Raw genomic sequence first — 22,435 nt, forward strand, 5'->3', positions numbered from 1 at the left:
CTCATATTAAACTTATTTCTATGTATCCTACACTTTTACTTCAATGGTGAACATTATATTTTTTTCTGTTTCAGTATATTTCCTAATTTGTTGTTACTGATAAACATTAACAGAATAGAGTTTTTACGTGTGTTTGATATCCAACCGCTATTTTTTAGTTCTAGAAGTTTCTCAGTTGCTTCTTTCAATTATTTTTATATTTATAATATTATTTGCAAATAATTATAATTGTGATTATTCTTGCCAGAAGCTGTATCTAGTATAATAATTTTATGTTTTTGCATTAAGTCTTCTAAAAATGTTAAATACAAGGATAATCGGCTTCCTATCTTACTCCTAATTTTAATGTTAGTGTCTCAAGTCTTTGACGCCAAAGTATGACTCTGGTGGTTAGCTTAGGATAAATATTCTTTACCATGTTGAGAAAACTTCTTTTCATTCCTGGCCTCTTAAAGATATCTTCTTTTAGTCAAGACAGGATATTAAAATTGGTCATATGCTTATTTGTGAGGAGTGAAGTAAAGGTAGAGATACATTTAAGATATGAGAATATATTTCTTTTTACCTTGAACTGAATGATGAACACTTTTATTGACTAGATGAATAACTGAATAATATTAACCATCCTTGAATTCCTGATATAATTACTATTTGTTCAGTCTGGTACTCTTTCACCAATCTGCTGGCCTGTAAAATTCAATAAATAATTTCAGGAGAGGGGATTAATTTATACATTCTTCAGTGAGAATTAAATGCATTTTTCTTTTTTATGCAATCTTCACTGGTATTTTTTAGCAAGGCTTTGTTTAATTCATATGATTAATTTAAAAACATTCATAAAGGATACAGTTTAATTTCATTGTTTTAGGATAAAAATTGTCGTCTTTAAATTGTCCTCTTTTGAGTAATTGGCTATTATAGCTTTTTTGTGCCACAGGTCTATTTTTTGAGATATCCCCAGATGAAGTGAAAATAAATACATGTGCACATCAAATATGCACAGCTAGTATTAGTTACTATACTCTAAATTTTTATATTTTCCTCAGGGAACATACAACTTTTGAATTTAGGCAACTTTGTTCATTTTTGAAATAGCCCCAGGAGGCAAATAGGAAATACCTATTATTACCCTGATGGTGTGACTGAGGAAACTTGAAGCATACTGATTTCTTTTCTGTGTGGATCTCAATTTAATATCAGCTCCATTACACAGAGCAATGCCCTCTACTTGGGTAGAGCGGTCATAAGCATGACTCTGGGGTCCGACTGCTTTGATTCCAATCCTGGCTTCATCGCTTGTAGGCTGTGGAAGCCCAGTCATTTTATCTCATGCTAACAGGGTCTTAGTCTCCTCATTTACAAAATGAAGATAATAGTAGTACCTACTCATAGAGCTTTTGTAAGGGTTCAATGAAATACATTATAAAGGGTTTAGAACACTACTTACTTAGTACATGATAAGCTCCATAGAAGTGATAGCGATGATGATGTTGATAAAGGTAATAATTACCATACATGTTGTCCACTGTTTAGAGTCTAAGAATCAATGAGATGATAATTAATCAAAACATGTAAACATCATTATCTCTAGCACTATGCTAGATTTCCTCACTTTTATTTTCTTTATATCTTTCTTTAAAAAAAGAACAAAAACACTGTAGAAAGCTTTACAGTCTAAGCATTTCAACTTTTAATAAAACCCACATCACTTTGCAACTATTCTCTTCATAATTCCTAATGATACTTACCAGAAAGCTATTGCTCTACTTTAGACATTAATATATCCTACACAGAGACATGTTGCTACCAATAGCTCAGTGACTATTGTCCCTTAATGAAAATTTTCTTCAAAATGGAAGGACAAAACCTATATGATATTGAACCCCAAGCCCAGGGGGAAGAGGAGGTGAGTGAACAAACACTGATCAGTACACGCACCTACACACATAGACACTCTTAAGTAGGTAAGTAGATAGGTAGGTAGGTTGATAGATAGAGTTGGAACATAGATAGATAGATGATAGATAGATAGATAGATAGATAGATAGATAGATGATAGAAAGATAAATGACAGAGTTTTCAACTTTATATAACACACACATCACTATCTATATCTTTACCTGTATCTATATCTATATCTATCTATACATTTTTATATCATCACTACACCCCACCCCCAGTCAGTATTACTTTTCCATTTTTTTAAAGGGAATAGTGAATTCTCAGCTAGCTCAAATAACTTTTTCAACACCAAATAATTTGTGGAAATATTATTTTCACTCTATCACTATTCTTATTTTAAAATGAAAAGAAAAAACAGAAATCTCTGTTATTGATCTGCTTCGTTGTCTGAAACCACCAGAATCTGTGATTAACCAATTAACCTTATATTTTGTAAACAGACTCATAACACAAATCTACTGCATTTAAGGTGTTTTGTAAACCTTATTTTATTGAATTTATCTAACAATATTACCAACGTAGAATTGTTAGCATTTTTTTTACAACTCTAAATTAACACTTAGAAAATTTAAGTAACCTACAGAGCATTGGATAAAATGTATTAGAATCAGTTTCCAAATATACTACAAAATGTTACCTACAGACTGTGAGAGAGAGTAAACACACTGTTATCTGATTAAATGAGTTTCACTTTGAAGGCCCAGGTGAATTATAAGCTAGAATACTGATAGAATCTGCGGATATGATTAAAAGCCATGTATGAAAAATATTTGCAAAATCATGAAAATATGAAATTTGCCATAGTATGGAAAGCAGTGAATTGTCACTCCTGGTTTGTAAAGGAAAGTAAAATGTATCAAACATTGATTTTGATCTCCAGTAAAACTTAAGGATTTCTTACTTAACTGTCAAGTATAGAAAAAATAAACAGTGCTCATTAGAAATCAGTATAACTTCACTCAAAATAACATATCAGAATAACTGCTATGGTTACTATATGTATAATATCTGAGACCTTTCCTGAATACCATTACAATATCAAATTTATCAGAAAGTGTGATACATCATATCTGAAAATCAGCAAAAATAATGACAGTACCATATATCCGACCTTGAAGACTGGTCTCTGTAGATAGATTTTTTTCACATTTATTCTTACAGTAAGCTTATGAGGTAGATAGAATTGTTTCTCCTTTTAAAGTTGATGAACTAATGCTGACAGAAATTAAATACTTTGATTAAATCATAAGCCAGTAAAGGCTAGCTTTATGATCCCAACTGTAGTTTGTTTAAATAGGCATTTGACAGAATGTTTCATGATGTTTTTACAAACAAACTTGAAAATATAGGCTCAATGGTAATCAGTTAACAAGTTTTATGGGTGTGGTTGCTGAACTGTGTGCTATAGGTTCTAGGTTCATGCGTCCAATGATGAGATCTAGGCTTTCACCCCGTCCTGTTTGAAATTGTTATCAGTGATCCAGATGAGATCTATCAAATAGATGACATAAAGCTGGAAGTGTTATCTAATGTATCAGATGGTGGTCAAGAAGCTAAAAGAGCTTGACAGGTGGAAGTATGAGTGACAATTAACAAGATGAAATTAATATAAAAGTTTTGAACTTAGACTCATTTCTTTTTGCATTCTTGTGGCATTTGGTAAACATTCCAATGTGAAGGTATTGTGGTAGGTGATGAAAAGATATCAAGGTGGGGAGCGCATGGATGGGCCTTGCCCTCTAGGAGCTTATATTCTAGTGTTTAAGAGCAGAGGAAATGACACAGCACAGCAATGCCTATGAAATAGGGCAACGCATAATATCACTCTTGAGAATATAATTAACCTCTTATTAGCCATCTAATATAGAAAATTTTCCTAAAGATTAATGTCTATACAAGAGAAAAATTACATCCACTGTTTCAAAGCAGACAGAAGAGTCATATGAAATGTCTATGTCGAAAAGTTTCAAAAACAGCATCATGATTTATGTGTTGTTTTTGTGGACCTAACCAGAACATTTGATTTTGTCAACCAAGTTTAGTATGTCAGCAACCCTGTGAAGGATTGACTGTCCAGAGAAGGTAAAGATATTTTCTTGATCTGTATATAGAGTTGTAGGTATAATAGCAGCAACTATATTTTTGAATCTCTGTATTTCTAACAATGATCAACATTATCTGTGTTTTGAGCCAATTATTAATGTTATATTAGGTTACATAAAATAATTCAGTATGTAGTCAGTTTATTTTTACAAAAGCAAAGTGTGGATAATTGTTCAAGATCCTATGTATTTTGTGGCACATGTTTATTTCAACAACTGTAAAATATGTTCTTAAAACATTCCCCCAGTTAATTCTTATTTACCATTTGACACCTTGCTGAATGATTTAGACTGTAAATCATAGATAATTATTTGATCTTCAAACCATTTTCTCTTTCCGTGCTGCTCTTAAAAATGGAATGGATAGTTTATTGTTAAATTACTGGTTTCTTTGAATGGCTGAATAGAAGACGATCATGGTAGTTTTCCAACAAATCCTAATACAAAATATGCGACAAAGCATCTAGCTCTGCTAACCACATTTCTATGAAGTCATTAGGCTTGAAACTTGGCCTTTTTCATCAAGGAGACTGGCCAGTTTCATCTATACTTCCTATAATGTGCACTCATTCATGCAGTCATTCAAAATAGTCATCAAATGTCTACCATGTTTTAATCATTGTGTTGAACTAGAAGGAGCAGTCAGCCCTGACTTCAGACATAAGGGAATGTTTATCAGAGAAAGCAACATTTAAAATGAGAGCTGAAATGAATGGTTGCTAGCCAGGTGAGAAGATGGAAAAACATTCCTTAACAAGGGATTTGCATATAAGAAGTCCCAAAGGAAAGAGAGAGCATGGCATAATTTGAGAATTTCAGATGGTCCTAAATGATTTTAGCATAGCATACAAAGGTTGCAGTGGCTGGAGGTAGGGCTGGAGGTAAACAGATGATAAAGGTCTTTCTTGCCACGATAGAGAGTTTTAAATTCATCCTGAGGATAATGGAGAACTAACGCAGGCTTTCCAGCAAGGGAATGGCATGGATTGATAAATTCTGTAGGATGACCACTCTGATTGCAGTGTGGGGAAATCACTGGGTAAAAAAATTTAGAAACAGTATCTTTAGCTAAATTCTGTCCTAGTAAACCAGGTAAAAGATGAGAGCAGCCAAATAAAAATAGTAGCAACAAGGAAGTAAAGAAGCAGAGAGTAATAGAATCATGGAACATGATGATCAAACAGGCTCTCTGGAATGAGAGAGGCCTCTAGATTCCTGGCCTGGGTAATTAAGCAGATGATAGTGACTCCAGATGAAATGGGCAATTAGCCCGTTTAAAGAGAGATGAGCTTAATTTTTGACATTCAAATTGAAGGTGCTTTTGTGTTGTGTAATAAGATCTATCCAGGGAACATTTGGAAATGTAAACCCAGAATTCATTAGAGATATCTTTCTAGGCTGAATATATACGATTTAAAGGTTTTGGCAAAGAGATGATAACTAAAGTCATAGTAATGGATGAAATCACCAAGGTAGAATGTGTAGGGAAAAGAAGACAAAAGAGAGATGAGAATCTTTAGAATCAAGGACCAATCTTATTAAATAGAAAGGGAAAAAAAGTCCATGAAACAGTAGCCGTAGAGTTAGGAGAAAAACCAGCAGACTAGACCATTAAAGAAACCATAGAAAGAGAGTAGTTCAAAGAGTGGCCAGAAATAGTAGCTGCTGCAGAAAATTCATGTATCATGAGGACCTATTATTGTCAGTAAATTTTGATTTATCAAGAAAAATCTTATGAGTGAGCCTGGAGTTACAATAATCAGAATTTTTTTTTTAATCAGGGAGAGTTAAAGAGGACAAGGAAATAGAAATCAAGAATGGAAACAATGCTTTTAAAATGTATAGGGGTGCCTGGGTGGCTCAGTTGGTCAAGCCTCTGACTCTTGGTTTCAGCTCAGGTCATAGTCTCACAATTCATGGGTTTGAGCCCCGCCATCAGGCTCTGTGCTGACAGTATGGAGACTGCTTGGGATTCTCTCTCTCTCCCTCTCTGTCTGTCTCTGTCTCTCTGCCCCTCCCCCACTTGCACTTGCACTCTCTCTCTCTCACTCTCAAAATACATAAATAAACTTTAAATAAATACAATAAAATGCTTATCAGAGATAGTCTCTAGCCTCCAAAGACTAGAGGCCCCAGAGATATTTTTGAGCTAGGAAAGTCTTGGAACAACATCAAATGCTAATGAGAAAAATGAGCAAAAAAAAAAAAAAAAGAAAAGAAAGAAAAAAAAATGCAGAGGCTGGAAAAAACAGAAGGCAGGAAAGTAAGAAATCCAGTTTAGGATGAGAGTAGCTTTAGACAAAGGACAAAACACTACTTCCCATGGACAGCAATAAATTTTAAAGGGATGGAAAGTAGTACAGGACTGATGTCAAGTCTTTCACAGGAAGCTGAGAGAACACTCAAGTGAGTTCTTCCTTTTCTCTGAAAATCTGGAGTTATCATCTTCTGAGAAGTGGAGAATTAGAGTATTTGAGATTCGTATCCTATCATGTAAGAAACTGGATCCATTTTACATTGTTATTAAATGCATCTATAAGTGGCATAATGTGTTTTCAAATGTAACCCCCAGCTGTAACAACCAAAACAAACAATGGCCTAAAATTCATCATGGTGACATTGTGATTTCACCCTAGGGAATAGCAGAAACTCTGAAAAAAAGAGTCTATAGAAGTTCTAAAAAAGTTTTCCATGGCAATGTCTATAGAGGAAGTGACTTCAATTACTGTTTCTTGTAGTGACCACACATACCATACCAAATATTTTCTGGCCATTAGAAGACACATGAAAAATAAATATGTGCTTCTTGACTGACTGAATAGAGCCAAGAGCCAAGCATATGAGATCTCGGCCAAGTTCAATATGGAGCCCACAGGTGTCTCTGTGACTCCAGCTAAGTTGGTCAGACCAGTTCACTAACATATACAGCTGTTACTGACCATTTTTGCTTCTCAACTTTTATTTTGATATTGTTTGTAAGACATCATTCTTCTGGTCAAGCTAAAATGCAGCTTCTTATTCCTATTTTCTCCTTTTTCTCCTTTTTCTCCTATTTTCTCCTTTTTCTCAACTCCCAAAGCCAAATATCACGTTTCCACTAAACAGCATTCAATATTGCATTCCTGCTGCCATGTTTCTTATTTGCCACTTTTAAATTATCTTCCCAAAGTAGAAATAAATTAGTATAGGTTTGGATGTTATTTTACCTTTTTCCCTCACTTGATTTCTCTCAGTGCCTGGGATGTAGCTCTTTCTAAGTCCTTATTGCATGAATGATTGCAGTGCGTTAAATAATTCTACTTTATGAGAATTTTAATTACAAAGCTGCATACTATTCTGAAACTATTCTCATTTCCTTATGGAAATGTCTTAAAGCATATTACTCGAATGCCTCTTATTATGCAAGCATGAAAAATAAAATATTGACCTGAGATTCCTGGTTTCAGATTGGGTCCTCCCTATTTATAAAGAATTATTAACATTTGGCAAGAATTAGATGAATAACATTCTTAGGAGAGTAACTAGGCTGACCTTTTTTCTTTAATTTTTTTTTTCTATTGTTGCATCTTAAGGCATTTATGCTTTCTACCTTGGTTTAGTTTTAGAAAGTCCACTGACAGGCATGCACCAAGTTCCCAGGATTTTTAGTACTTTTCTAGCACCTTGTAGAGAAGACACATAAATGGCCAAATGATATAATAAATTTTAGAAATTTGTGAGGTATGTTCCCCAGATTATAATAAGAGAAAAATTTTTTCCAGAGATTGATGTAGGAAAAAGAGAGAAGAAATTCTTATTGTCAGTATAGCTACAACAGCCTGATACTAGTTTCTCTTACAAAAGAACATCTTTAAATATATATATATTAAGGAGGCACCTGGGTGGCTCAGTCGGTTAAGTGTCCAGCTTCAGCTCTGGTCATGATCTTGAGGTCCGTGAGTTCGAGCCCTGTGTCAGGCTCTGTGCTAACAGCTCAGAGCCTGGAGCCTGCTTTAGATTCTATGTCTCCCTCTCTGTCTTCCCCTCCCCTGTTCATGCTCTGTCTCTCTCTGTCTCTCAAAAATGAATAAATGTTAAAAAAAATTAAATATATATATATATACATATACACACACCCACACATATATCAAGAACTCTTTCAATGGTGTGTGTGTGTGTGTGTGTGTGTGTGTGTGTGTGTGTTCACAAGAGCATATGTATTCATAGGTGGGGAGCTGTATGGTAAATTACATTCTACTCTCATTAAATGAAAAACAAACTTTCCCCTTTCCTTTGCAGAATTGTCAACATCACACTGCTGGTGACTTCTGTGAACGATGTACTCTTGGATATTATGGAATTGTCAGGGGATTGCCAAATGACTGTCAGCAATGTGCTTGCCCTCTGATTTCTTCCAGCAACAAGTAAGATTGAGAAACATTACCAGATTTCCCAATCAGTAGCACCATCTGTGTGGCAAACGGGCTTTCTATGATTTCATTTTTTTTTCCATGTAGACAAAATCTCAGTTTAAGATAGAGAATATTTGGGGGGTACCTGGGTGGTTCAGTCAGTTGAGTGTCTAACTTCAGCTCAGGTCATGACCTTATGGTTCGTGAGTTTGAGCCCTGCATCAGGCTCTGTGCTGACAGTTCAGAGCCTGGAGCCTGCTTCAGAATCTGGGTCTCCCTGTCTCTACTCCTCCCCTGCTCATGTGTGTGTTCTCTCTCTCCCTCTCTCTCTCTCTCTTTCTCAAAAAACTGAATATAACATTAAAAAAAATTTAAAGGAAGAGAATTTTTGCACACAGTATAAAAACATGACAAAAGTGAGCACATAGTATTCCATGGTTTATTTTTCCATTAAAACCCTATCCCAAGTAAGTATTACTTATTAATTAAAATATAAATACTAATTACTGACATAAGTTATGTTAGTGACATAAATGATACATGTAGACACATGCATAATTTTATACACTTTTATAAGGGTCTTGTATTTGCATGTAGTTCTGCCATAAACTCAGCTATGAAGAAGTGTTTCACTGCAGATCATATCCCTTTTGTGACCCCTTCCACTCATTTTATGTGTTCAATTTGCAATTTGCAGAGAAGTATTAAGAAAATAATTGAAAAAAGTAGTTAAAGGAGGGTGACTTATTTTTATACTCCCAGAATCACAGCCCCTTTCTCTTAAGATGGTCTGAGCTTGGTACCATGGAAACATAGCCATAAAGGGAAACAAAAGCTAGAATATTTTATTTCAGTGCTGTCTGCACATTCTGCATTGGTTTATATATTGATGAAAATCCTTTTTGCAAAGGCTGTCTATATTTTCTGCTAAGTGATTTATAGATTTCAATCTCTACATGGTAGAGCAATGTTTTCTCTAAGAACTTGCTTTTGAAAAGAATGTATGGCGGTTTGTTTAGAATTAGAATCCTGGGCTCCTTATCTTGACTATAGGAGAACCACAAAGCAACTTAGAAAAAGAGAGGATTGCCCCTGTGCTGACTCAGTTTTTTCTTCATCGTTGGCTTTATATACATTCTGAAACATTTTCAGGTAAATTGTCTCTCTTCTGCAAGCTCCTCTTTTTTTGTTTAAAAGAATTACAGGTCTTTAGTCAAATGTAAATTTTTAGGTGAGTAGGATATGGATAAGGATAAAACACATTCTTTTTGTTCACCCGAGCACCAATTGGTAGGTGTGTGAAAGATAATATTATTTCTATTTCCCTTTCCCTAATCTCCCTCTGATGACTAGATTTAAACAAAGAGAATGTTATTTATTTTCTCGTTCATTAAAATGTGAGCCATTGGATTAGAAAAATTCAGTAATTAATTGATAACTTCTTTGATAACAATCAAGCATAACATGTGTTGAAAAGTCTCACAATAAAATGTGTGCCTTAAGAGAAGTCAAGTTAAATGTAAAGAGAATTCAAAGGCACAAGATACCACACTTGGTTTTGGAAGCCTCAAGAACATATTGGAAGAAGTAGTAGTATTTATAATAGGTCACAAATGGTGGATTGAGAGGTTTTTACTGGTGGAATTAGCAGGAGATTGTATTAACAAAAGCTTAGAAAACAGAAAACAAAGACATGTTTAAGAACTAATAAGTAAGAGTTTGGAAGCATGGAGTTCAAATAGAATTCATAACTGCAGATGAAAATGAGTGGGAGAATGGAGGCTGTATTATAGAAATCCTTGAACACCAGGCTAAGAAATTACTATTCAATTTTCTATATAATGAGGAAACATTGCAGACTTTTAATTAAAACAAACAAAAAAACGTTAATGCCATCAGCGCTACCCTTTAGAAAGCCTGTTATGAGAGAGCTAAGTAAAATGAATTGAAACAGGAGAAGAAAAAAAGTGAAGAGAGCGATTAATAAGCTACTGCACTAACTTAGCAAAAGATAATTAGAACCTGAAGGTAGGTAATCGTAACGAGAAGGGAAATGAGGGAATGGATGGGATCTTTGTTGAATGCAGTTCTACAGAACTGATAACTAATTAGATATGAGGGGTTCAGGCCAGGCAAGAGTTGAAGCCAAAGGTTTTGAGCCAGGTTGACCTCAAAAATGGTAGTGCAATTAACTGAAATAGGGAAACCAGGAGAGAGCTACTGCAGAGGAAAGACAATTTATGTTCCAAATAGGTTAACATTGATGTGAAAGATCTGTCCGAATGGAAATATGCAAATAGCTGCAGGAAATAGAAATACGAGAATTGGAAGGGCAGAGGGAAGAGATATGTTAATAACTGAATTAAAATTGGATAAGATTTCCCGAGGTTATGTGACCCAAGGGGGAGCATGTGGAATGAAGGAAAGACAGAATTACCTACATTAGAGAAACCAGAAGGGAAAGCAGAACCAAGACAGGGGGTGCCAGGGAGGCAAGAGAAGTAAGAGCACACTGCAGGGAGCACCATGAGAGAGAAGAGAAGCAGCTGTCCATGGAGACTGAGTACGTATGGTAGCCATGAACTGTGAGGATCACCGAGGAGTTTTGACAATCCATGGTGGAAACAGATATTATGTTCCAAGGAGATCAGTGTATCTTTAGAAAATGTCAAGAAGGAAAAGAAAGAGTCCTATCTTGATGGGTTCACAGGATCAATAAAAAGGTGTGTTTTCATTGCTGTTCTCTATGGTTTATGTAATTCAAGCATATTTTTATGGGAAGGATCTTACAAGAATCAGAAAGCTGAAGCAAAGTGGCTAGTTCAGTGACTGTCAAACTTTATTAATTGCAGCCACTGTAAGAAATCATTTTTTTTTTTTACATCAGACCTTGGGACACAAAAAACTTGTGTGTATATAATATATATTTATAAACATATATATCCTATAACTTTTCTCAGTTTTATTCTGCATTTTTAGAAGAAATTTTAGTCAAAACCCACTAACGTGATTTCGTGACCCACTAATATCACTACCTAAAGCTTGAACGTTAATTAACAAAGCAAAGATCTGTGTATGGTAAGAAGGGAAGTGTTAAAATGCAAAGCAAAGAAACCAGCCAGGGCAAAGAAGAAAGGCACTTCTTCCTGAGATATAAAAGTAGATTCTGAAATATAGATGGAGGACGCTGAGACACCTCTCTTTAATGACCTCCAACTGTGCCCCAAAGAAAAGTAAAGGATGTGGTGTGGTGAGTGGTTACTAACTCACTTCCATGCATTGCATTAGTTTTTCAATATTTCTTACCAAAACAAATGTGACAAACTGTCAACCATTGTGACAGTGCAACATTGCTGAGGGGTTTTTCACTGCCTGCTTAAGGAAAGGTCAGGTATTTTTTCAACAGAGTAGAAGGAACCCTCTACCCTCTGCAATCTGACCACCTTTCCAGGTCAATGCCCTCTCCTCCCTTCTACAATGATGCTACATTTGAGTCCCTTGCTCTTTGCCAAACACACCAACAATTTTTGCCAGACAGAGAAAGAAAAAAGTGGTATTGTTTCATGTATAATATGTGGGATTTAAAAAAAGAAAATAACTCCTAGAGTGTGGAAGTGGTTACCAGGGGTTGGGAGGTATGGGAGAGCTGGTAAAAGTATACGAACTTTCAGTTATAAGATAAATGAGGTCTAAGGATCTAACATATAACATAGTAGTGATAGTTGGTAATACTTTATTGTATAATTGAAACTTGCCAAGTAAATAGAACCTGTGTTCTCACTGAAAAAAAAAAAAGTAGATATGTGAGGTGATAGATGTATTAACTAATTTGTACATATATGTATATCCAATCATCACATGCACACTTTAATTACACTACAATTTTTTTTATTTGCCAGTTATACTACAATAAAGCTGAACAAAACACAAGTAGATGTATAATGCAATATCAGACAGTGGAAGTGCTACCAGGGAAAATAAAGCAGCCTCATTGAATTGAAATACTTGCATGGTATTGAGACAGAAAAGACTGGGGTCCCCTTTTCGATAGGGTGCTCAGTGAAGATCTTCATGAACAAATGAGGCTTGTGCAGAGACTTGAATGAAGTAATGGGGGGAGCCACATGACTCCCTGGAGGAAGAGAAGTCCAGCCAGAAGAAAAAGCAGATACACTGGCCTGGAGACTGGCCCATGCTTGTCAGACAGCAAGGATCCAGGGCAGCTGGAGCAGACTGACTAGTGTTAGGGGAAGGGTGACAAAGGATGAGTCAGGGAAGCTCCGGTAGCTAATGAAATGTCCTAATGGCTAAAAGTCTTCCAATGGCAAGAGGAAGCTTGGAACAGGGTAATGCAGTGATGTTAGCGACAGTAGCAGCAGTTTCAGGTAGAACGTGTGTGGAATGTGAAAGAAAGGAGGTAACATGGACTCCATGGTTTCTGGCAGAACAAATGGAAGCACAGAGTGACCATGGATGAGATGGGGGAGAATTACAGAAAGACCAGTGGTATTTTTTGGAGGGGAAAACTCAGCTTTAGATCTGTTAGTGTAGATGCAAAGGTTTTAAGATGGAATGAGACCATTTAGGGGAGAGAGGACAGGACAGGATAGAAGAAATCTGAAGACTGAACTGGGAGACCCATGAAGAGGTCAAGGACATGATGTATAGGAACCTGCAGCAGAGGAGACTGTTAAAGAACCAATGATGAACATAGAAAAAAGGAGAAGGGGGTGGTACCCGGGAAGCCAATTCATCTCTGTAGTATCCACAAGAACAACATAAACTGGCAAACTCTACATCTTAAAAACCCTAATGAGGCAAATTTGGAATTAGCAAACATAAGGAAATATAAAAGGTAGCCCCCAAGAAAAAAGCACAAGGATTTCAGAGTGACCCCGCAGACAGTGTGAGGATTGAGTGTAGATGAGGGAGTTGGGAGCAGAAAGAATAACTCTAACTTCCAGTAAGTTATGATTCCTACACCCTCCTTCATTAAGTCCTTACACATGATATAGGACTTCATTCAATCCACCATAGTATCATAACTCAAAAAAGTTTATATCAACTATTCAAGGAGAATTATAACATCCTTGCATAGTAATTGAGATAGATATATTACTGTAAATGAATATAATTTAATTATGTTGGCTCTCTAGAGTTTCACTTGAAATGTGTAAAAATTTGTTTCCAAGTATCTATCGTTAGATAGATAGATAGATGATAGATAGATAGATAGATAGATAGATAGATAGATAGATAAGCAGTTTGAAATGTGACATAGGAGTGTGTGTGTGTGTGTGTGTGTGTGTGTGTGTGTACAGATGCACTCAGCATCAAGCTTTAGCTTGAAGAGCTAAAAGCTTGCCAGAATGTGTCAATTACATGTTTGTGGATCTATTTTGTGAAGGATAGAGTTTGTGAGTAGTAGATCAATTTGCTCACCTCTTTCGCAAAGGTTAGAGTTTATTACTCATTCATGTACTATTGATTCAGTGTGCTAGAAGATAGTTAAAATAGGGTCCAAATGGCACCTGACCAAAAGGAGTTGTGGCCCTGGTGTATACACCATCTATCTTTTTCAGCATAAACTTCTTTAGTGGACCAAGAAAAAGAATGGAGTTTGCAGCATTACCATTTTGTAACAAATACATATTTTTCCAGTGCACCATGCAGTGTTACCTAGTGGGAATCCTCGACTTATATTTGAAAGAAGTTTGTAACAACCTAAAATGTTAGCGCAGGTTAGTTTTCAAGTCTTGCTAAGTATTTCTTTTGTAGGGTAAGATGATCAGAAACTCTGATAGGCTGTGGTCTACCAGTCAGTAGTGAGAACAGGGCAAATTATATAAGACCTACTTAATAGAAAAGATCATAAAATTATCAGAAATTCTTACTCATTTTCATGTAGAGCACCTTCCCTTCTTACATTAACTCACATTACTTTGTGTTTAAAATAAACTTAGTTTGAAATCCGTTTGTAAATTAGAAAAGGCACTCTTATTTTAAGTGAAATATTTATTCACACTTTGTGTTCAAAGGCTAGTGGCAATTTAGGTTGAGCTTTCAGAAAAAAAATTATATGGTTTTAGGACCATTTTTTTTACTTGGAAAATATTCAGTAATATTCTATCAGACAAATGTGCACTAATTCTAGTCATACTTTTCTTTCAATTCATGAGAAATAGGACACTTTTGCTGGATGTTTAATATTTTTATGCTTGTCATAGAATTATTAAAATTTCAAAATGTTTACACAGTGCAAGGCACTGCAAATTCACTGAAAGCCAACCATACTTACTTGTTGACTATTATTGGCATTATTTAGTTGTGACATCCTACCTTTGCATAAAAATTTATATTATAAAATACAGCACTTATAACCACCCCAAGTTAAGTTTCACTCGTCTATATAATGGATAGAATTACTTAAATCTGTAAAATAAATAGGTTAAAAGATTTTTTACAATCTTTTTTTCCCCTTTCTGGTTCAGTTTCAGCCCTTCTTGTGTCATGGAAGGCCTCGATGATTACCGCTGCACAGCTTGCCCACGAGGATACGAAGGCCAGTACTGTGAACGGTACGAACAGTCATGAAACATAGAGATCATACAGTAACAGATAACAATAGAAAAGTATTCATTATTTTCATAACTTGTTTTTATTTTCCTTAGTAGTTCATACGGCTTCAAAACTATCTTTACTTTTATATCTATACGCTATCTCCGAAGAAAGTTGTTTATTTCCATCTTCAGCTTTCTCAAAGTTTCCAAATTATTTCACAATTACATAGTTTAGGTTTTAGTGTATACATATCTACATAGCTATATTTAGTGTACATGTATATGTTGAGTGTGCACATATCTATATATGTGCGTATTATCAGTAGTTAATAAAAAGCTAGTTACACATAATTCTCATCTTAATGCACTGGAAAATATTGGCTGAATCTATCTGTGTGCATGTCGCTGTTCTGAGCACTATGGTACTATACCACCAAGTATATACATAACTCAGAATGTAAATGTGTCAAGCATTCTTAATTTGAACACAAACAATAAAATGTTTGTTATTTGGTGCTCCTTTCCAATGAGCAAACAATATTATTTAAATGCTTCCTCTCACCATATTTTTTTTCCAGGTAATTAACCTACAGTGTAATACTAGTTTTACGTATACAAATTAGTGATCCAGTACTTACATAACAACACCCATTGCTCATCACAAGTGGCCTCCTTAATCCCCATCACCTATTTAACCCATCCCCTCACCCACCTCCCCTCTGGTTCACCATATTTTTTGTTTACAGAATCTGATAACGTATTTATGTATCTATTAAATTGAATACTGACTGTAATACAAATGGTAAATTAAGAAGCACAATTTCAGACTGTCTAGTTAGGTTGTAATTAGTATCTTCTGGGTCCATATTTTCCATAAGATCAGTATCCTGGATATTGAAGCATATCACTACCACTTTTAGTATGTTTTAGGTATTATCTCTAAAGTAACTAATATTAACTATATTATACACACATGATAGCTTTAGCATTAATTGATAACAATATAAAGTTTTTATCCATGGACATAGTCTAGCTGTACCAACTTAGCTAGGACCCGTTTTTCAGTATCAGAATAGCTTATGGTCTACTTACTTTACACTAAAATTGTGAAGATCAAATGTGTAGAGGATACTGTTGGTGCCCTGCCTACATGCCTACATGGAAACCTCATCTCCCATAAGAGGGGCAAAAATGATTGAGAATTTACCCCACGTTCCTCCAATGTGGGAGTACAAAAGTCCACATGCTTATGCTTATGCTTATAATTACTCCAGGCTTTCCATGGAATTAGGCTAAGACTGGGACATCACCTGAAATCATACCATTGTTTCCTTTCTTTTCCATGTCCTGCTTTACCCACTCCTTTGCAGGGTTCTTCTAGGAGCACTTCCTTAAATTATCCATCTCTTTGCAAACATAAACCAATATTAATTAATTGAATCATCACCCATTTCAAAGTCTTCTTTTGGAGGTGCCTGGTTGGCTCAGTGGGTTGAGCATCCGACTCTTGATTTTGGCTTGGGTCATGATCCCAGGGTTGTGGGATTGAGCCCGGCATTGGACTCTGTGCTGAGCGTAGAGTCTGCTTAAGATTCTCTCTCCCTCCCTCTGCTCCTCTCCCCTGCTCATGTTCTCTCTCTATTACAATATATATATATATGTATATATATATATACATAGGTGCCATATATATATATATGGCACCTATGTGGCTCAGTTGGTTAAGCGTCTGACTCATGGTTTTGGCTCAGGTCATGATCTCATAGTTCATGAGCTCGAGCCCCATGTAGGCCTCTGGGCTGACAGTGGAGCCTGAATTGTCTCTCTCCTTCTCTCTCTCTGCCCCTCCCCTGCTCATGCTCACTCTCTCTCTCAAAAATAAATAAACTTTAAAATTTTTCAAATTAAAAAATAATAATTAAAAAATAAAAGTTTTCTTGTATATAACCAGGAATGATTGTGTTAATAATGGAAATAAGCAGATAACTAAATAATTAAATTTTATAAATTCCGATGAAGTTTCTACAAGGTTGCAAAATATATTTCCAAATAATTCTATATGTAGAAAATCTAAACAGTATCCACTACTTTATATATATATATATATGTATATATATATATATACATATATATATATATATACGTATATATATATATACATACATACATATATGACAATGCATTTACAATGTCTGTGCCAATAGAAATTGATAATTAAAGAATTCAAAGCAATACAAAATCCAAAAATATTTCTATTTGTTTTGGAGATGTGTACAACTTTTGACTATATATATTTATAATGTCCAAATTTGAATATTTGGTATTCACGGTTAGGGTAATATTCATTTCATGCCCTTGTAAATATGAGTAGGATGATGACTGGAAGCGTCCATGGACACAAGGGTATTATCTGCAGTAATTTATGAAAAAAAATGTTCCGTAGTATACTACATTTATAAATTGAAGTTACCACTATCTATGAAAGCAGGTATATAGAAAAGACTGCAAGGGTGCCCTGAAATGACAATTACTATCTTAAGGCAAAGTGATTATAGAAAATTTACTTTTTTAATATCCATTAATGTTTAATCAATAGGAGTTGACAGTTCATGTAGTATATAGACGAACAGTGTCGCACACTATCAAAAGCGAATGGCTTGAATTGTTTTTGCAGTCTCAAATGTTGTTACAGCTTTTCATTCTTCATCTCTAACATAAATGATAAAGTTATATTTCCCTGAAAAATTGCTTTTATTCAGCTAAATTAAACCAAAGGTCTTGGTTAAATTTTTATTGTAACTGTCCAAATAAATTTGTTCCGCTTCTGAGAGCTTCTTAAATCATCTGAATCACCTTACGACCTGCCTAAGTTCATCAGCTCGGGCCTAAAATTGCTTACATGTCTTGAATGCTCCTGTAATGTAGAAACCCCTCCCCATGTTTTATCTTTGGTATTTTTGTAATAAACTCTTTGAGCATTTAATCAATCTCAACCTGGTTAGAGTAGAATTCTTACACCTGCAAATGTTAAGAAATCATTTAAGTGGACTCACTTAAATGGTACTTTTATGGAGTGTTTATAATCTTACATTGGAAATAAAATAACAATTAAAACTACAAATGTATAAAAACCTACTTATAGATAACTTTTGTTTGTTTGTTTTGCCTTTTCTAACCAGCAGAGGATAAATTAACACTCACAATCAACTGTGCAAATTTCCACACTCCCAGGCTACTGAAGATAGTTCTGGATTATCTGCCTAATGTTCATAATTTTTGGCTTCAACTTCCTCCTGTCTCTCAACTTCCTCCCGTCTCCCAACTTCCTCCCATGCTTGTCTCTGGAACAAAAACTCTGGGTGTTGATTATATTTAGCTGATGAGATACACACACACACACACACACACACACACACACACACACACACAGTCCAAACTGGGAGACTTTTAGGAAAGATAGGAAGTGGTTTAACAATTAAATCAGGACCAACAGTTACGTGTAACCCAGAGCATATGATCTTACTAGCATCTTATACTTAAGTGAATGGATGTATGAATGGGTGGAATAGTCAATGAAGTGATTTCATTTGGGTTCATCCAGTTGGATTTTCTTTCTAATTTCTGAAATTAATGTTATATATTTTGTCTGCATAACATTAACCTGCTTCCTTGGATCTATAATGAAAATTCCGTCTCGAGGAAGATGTGATAGAAAGACCAGTAAAATTAAATAGAAAATCCAGTTTATTGTCACTTAACTTACTTCTTTTGCTCATAAATAAAATGAGTTGAATTATTTGGTCATTTTGATTTTAAATACATGAGTCTAGGAAAGTTCAGGTGTCAATATTTCTAATTTTAAAAAAAGACTTCAAAACAATGTTTATAATCTACAGTAATGGTTGGCAAACTCACCCACAAAATTTGGCCCATTGCCTAATTCTGTTTGGCACTATAAGCTAAGAATGTTGTTACAGGCAAACATTTACAATTAATATGAAGATAGGAAGCACTAAATTTGAGCCCTAGTTAGGTAAATTTGATACCTTAACAAGAGCTTCCTTTCTCTCATTGGTAGATTGATTTTACATTACTATATTATTATTACAAAATAATTTATACTCTGTTATTATGATGATGATTTTGTTTTGAATTCCATCAACCCAAAAAAAAAAAAAAGGTTTGCAAATGTATTTCTCTCACTGAATGATTTTGATTTTCTATCTTGATCTGTAAAAGCCTAAACTATGCACTATCTGGTTCTTTACAGGAAAAGTTTGCTGGCTCCTCATCTATTGACTTGTGGTATCAGTTTTGTTCAACCAGAGACAGGACTTACTATTAATCTCTTCTGCTTTCTCACTATTTAAATCCAGGTGTGCCCCTGGCTATACTGGCAGCCCCAGCAGCCCTGGAGGTTCCTGCCAAGAATGTGAGTGTGACCCCTATGGCTCGCTGCCTGCCCCCTGTGACCCTATCACGGGGCTCTGCACGTGCCGGCCTGGAGCCACAGGGCGGAAGTGTGACGGCTGCAAGCACTGGCATGCGCGCGAGAGCACGGAGTGCGTGTGTACGTATACTAACTCCGCCGTTACTTCTGGGGGCCTTGGTTCCATTTCTGTCTCCTTTCCAATGGGAAAGACTGACCCTTTTTTCTTTCTTTCTCTGCAGTACCTAATGCTATTCTTCATTCTTTCTGACGCTATCTACCTTATGCTGTTTGCCTGCTGTTTTTGTCTGTATCCCACTGAGCCAAGAGAGGTGAGAAAATCCTCAGCAGGCTCTAGTCAGTTACCGGAAGACGTACAACAAAGCTGTTGGAGGCGTAATTTATTTTATTTTGTCCATCCCAGAGTTTGCAGTTTTACATAGGGTTGGCTTAGCCTTTGTGACAGATGAAAGCTCTGGGTTCATTCCATTTTTCAGAATCCTCCTGGATTTGTAATAGGCTGGACAGACACATTAGGCCTTGAATTACTACTGACTTTTCTTTCCTAGCTTGCAGAGAAATCCACAGGCATACTGCTTCAAAACTTTCTCTTGAACTGCAGATCCTGGAAGCAGTGACAGTGAATGAGTATTTTCACTATAGGTATAATAAATGGAGAACAGTTTGCTCTTTTTTTTTTTTTTTTTAAATAACTGCTACTGGATTCAGCAATGCCATACAGAAAGCACACTGAATATCAGTGTTAAATATAATAGGTGATACAAGTTATAATCTAAAATTAGGTTGTTTATAAATTTAGGGAGGGGCTATTATGCAATTCTTTGCCTTGAGGGCATTTACATTAGTGGTCTCAATTACTTTTTAAAAAATAGAAATGGGGGGGGGGCCTGGGTGGCTCAGTCGGTTGGGTGTCCAACTTCGGCTCAGGTCATGATTCATGAGTTCGAGCCCCGCGTCAGGCTCTGTGCTGCCAGCTCAGAGCCTGGAGCCTGCTTCAGATTCTGTGTCTCCCTCTCTCTCTCTGCTCCTCCCCTGCTCACATGCTATCTCTCTCTCTCAAAAATAAAGATTTAAAAAAATTTTTTAAAAATAGAAATGTAAAATTTTGGAGTAGCTTTTATTTCAATACTTACCTATTTTAGTGTATTTATGCATGCCAGTATTTCTGGTTTTAACATCTTATGTGTGTCTAAATCTTAATAGCATTTTAATTAGAATTTTTGTTCATGCTCCAGTTTTATGAGAGTTATCTTAAAAGCTAAGGCTGGCTGGCATGTATGTATGAATGTATGTTTTTGAAGTGTAATTAACATAAATGTTATATTGGTTTCAAGTGAACAACATATTGATTCAACAATTCTGTACATTTCTCAATGGTCACCATAAGTGTAGTCACCATCTGTCACCAAATGACATTGTTACAATATTATTACCTATATTCCCTATGCTATACTTTTCATCCCCATGACTTATTTATTTTATAACTAGAAATGTGTACCTCTTAATCCCCTTAATCTATTTCACACATCCTCCTCTGACCTTTCTGCCAATTACCAGTTTATTCTCTGTATTTAAGAGTCTGTTTTTTGCTACATTTTTTAGATTCCACTTATAAGTGAAATCTTACAGTATTTGTCTTTCTCTGTCTGACATATTTCATTTAGTCCAGTACCCTCTAGTTCCATTCATATTGTCACAAATGGCAAGATTTCATTCTTCTTTATGGCTGAGTAGTGTTCCACTGTGTATATATACCACACTTTCTTTACACATTTATCTATCAGTGGATACTGAGGTGCGTATATCTTTTTGAGTCATTTTCTTTGGCCAAAACCCAGTAGTAGAATTACTAGATCATATGGCATCTCTATTTTTAACCTTTTGAGGAACCTCCATACTGTTTTCCACAGTGACTACAACGAATTACATTCCCACCAACAGTGAACAATGATTCCTCTGCATCCTCCCCAACACTTGTTATTTTTTGTCTTTTTGATTCTAGCCATTCTGACAGGTGTAAGGTGATAGATATCTCATCATGGTTTTGATTTGAATTTCCCTGGTGATTAGTATGTTGAGCATCCTTTCATGTGTCTGTTCGCCATCTGTAGGTTTTCTTTGGGAAAATGTCTGCTCAGGTCCTCTGTCGATTTTTAATTGGATTATTTGGTTTTTTACTGTTGAGTTGTAGAAGTTTTTTTGTATATTTTGGATATTAGATCCTTACCAGATACATCAGTTGCAAATATATTCTCCTATTCAGTAGGTTGTCTTTTAGTTTGGTTAGTTGTTTCCTTTGATGTGCAAAAGCTTTTTATTTTGGTGTAATCCCAACAGTTTATTTTTGCTTTTGTTTCCGTTGCCTGAAAAAAACATATCTAGAAAAATGTTGCTAAGGCCAATGTCAAAGAAGTAATGCCTATGTCTTCCCCAAGAATTTTTACGGTTTCAGATCTCACATATAGGTCTTTAATCCATTTTGAGTTTATTTTTCTGTACGATACAAGAAAGTGGTTCAGTTTTATTATTTTGCTTGCAGCTGTCCAGTTTTACCAACACATAATTTGTTGAATATACTATCTTCTCCCCATCGTGTAGCTTTGCCTCCTTTGTTGTTGATTAATTCACTATATAAGCCTGGCATTTTCTTTGGACACTTTATTCTGTTCCATTGATCTATGTGTCTGTTGTATCAGACAATACTGTTTTGATTACTACAGTTTTGTGGTATATACTGAAATCTAAAATTGTGATTCTCCTACTTTTGTTCTTCCTTCTAAAGATTGCATAGTATATTTGAAGTCTTTTATGGTTTCATGAAGATTTTAGTATAATTTGTTCTATTTCTATGAAAAATGCTATTGGTATTTTGATATGGATTTTATCAAATCTGATTGTTTTGGGTAGTACAGACATTTTAACAATATTAATTTTTCCAGTCCATGAGCATGCAGTGTCTTTCAATTTGTT

The 22,435-nt window shown here is 35.3% G+C and overlaps 1 protein-coding gene across 3 annotated transcripts in view; it reads left to right on the forward strand.

The window, feature by feature from the left end:
• Nucleotides 1-22,435, forward strand: part of LAMA2 (laminin subunit alpha 2) — a 619,529-nt gene that overhangs the window by 424,863 nt on the left and 172,231 nt on the right. For all 3 annotated transcript variants that reach the window (XM_058735217.1, XM_058735218.1, XM_058735219.1), the window contains 3 exons: nucleotides 8,343-8,467; nucleotides 14,947-15,033; nucleotides 19,392-19,585. In XM_058735217.1, coding sequence (XP_058591200.1) covers nucleotides 8,343-8,467; nucleotides 14,947-15,033; nucleotides 19,392-19,585 — 406 coding nt within the window. The remainder of the gene's footprint in view (nucleotides 1-8,342; nucleotides 8,468-14,946; nucleotides 15,034-19,391; nucleotides 19,586-22,435) is intronic.

This window comes from Neofelis nebulosa, chromosome 6 (assembly GCF_028018385.1).
Source record: "Neofelis nebulosa isolate mNeoNeb1 chromosome 6, mNeoNeb1.pri, whole genome shotgun sequence".
NCBI classification, from domain to species: domain Eukaryota; kingdom Metazoa; phylum Chordata; class Mammalia; order Carnivora; family Felidae; genus Neofelis; species Neofelis nebulosa.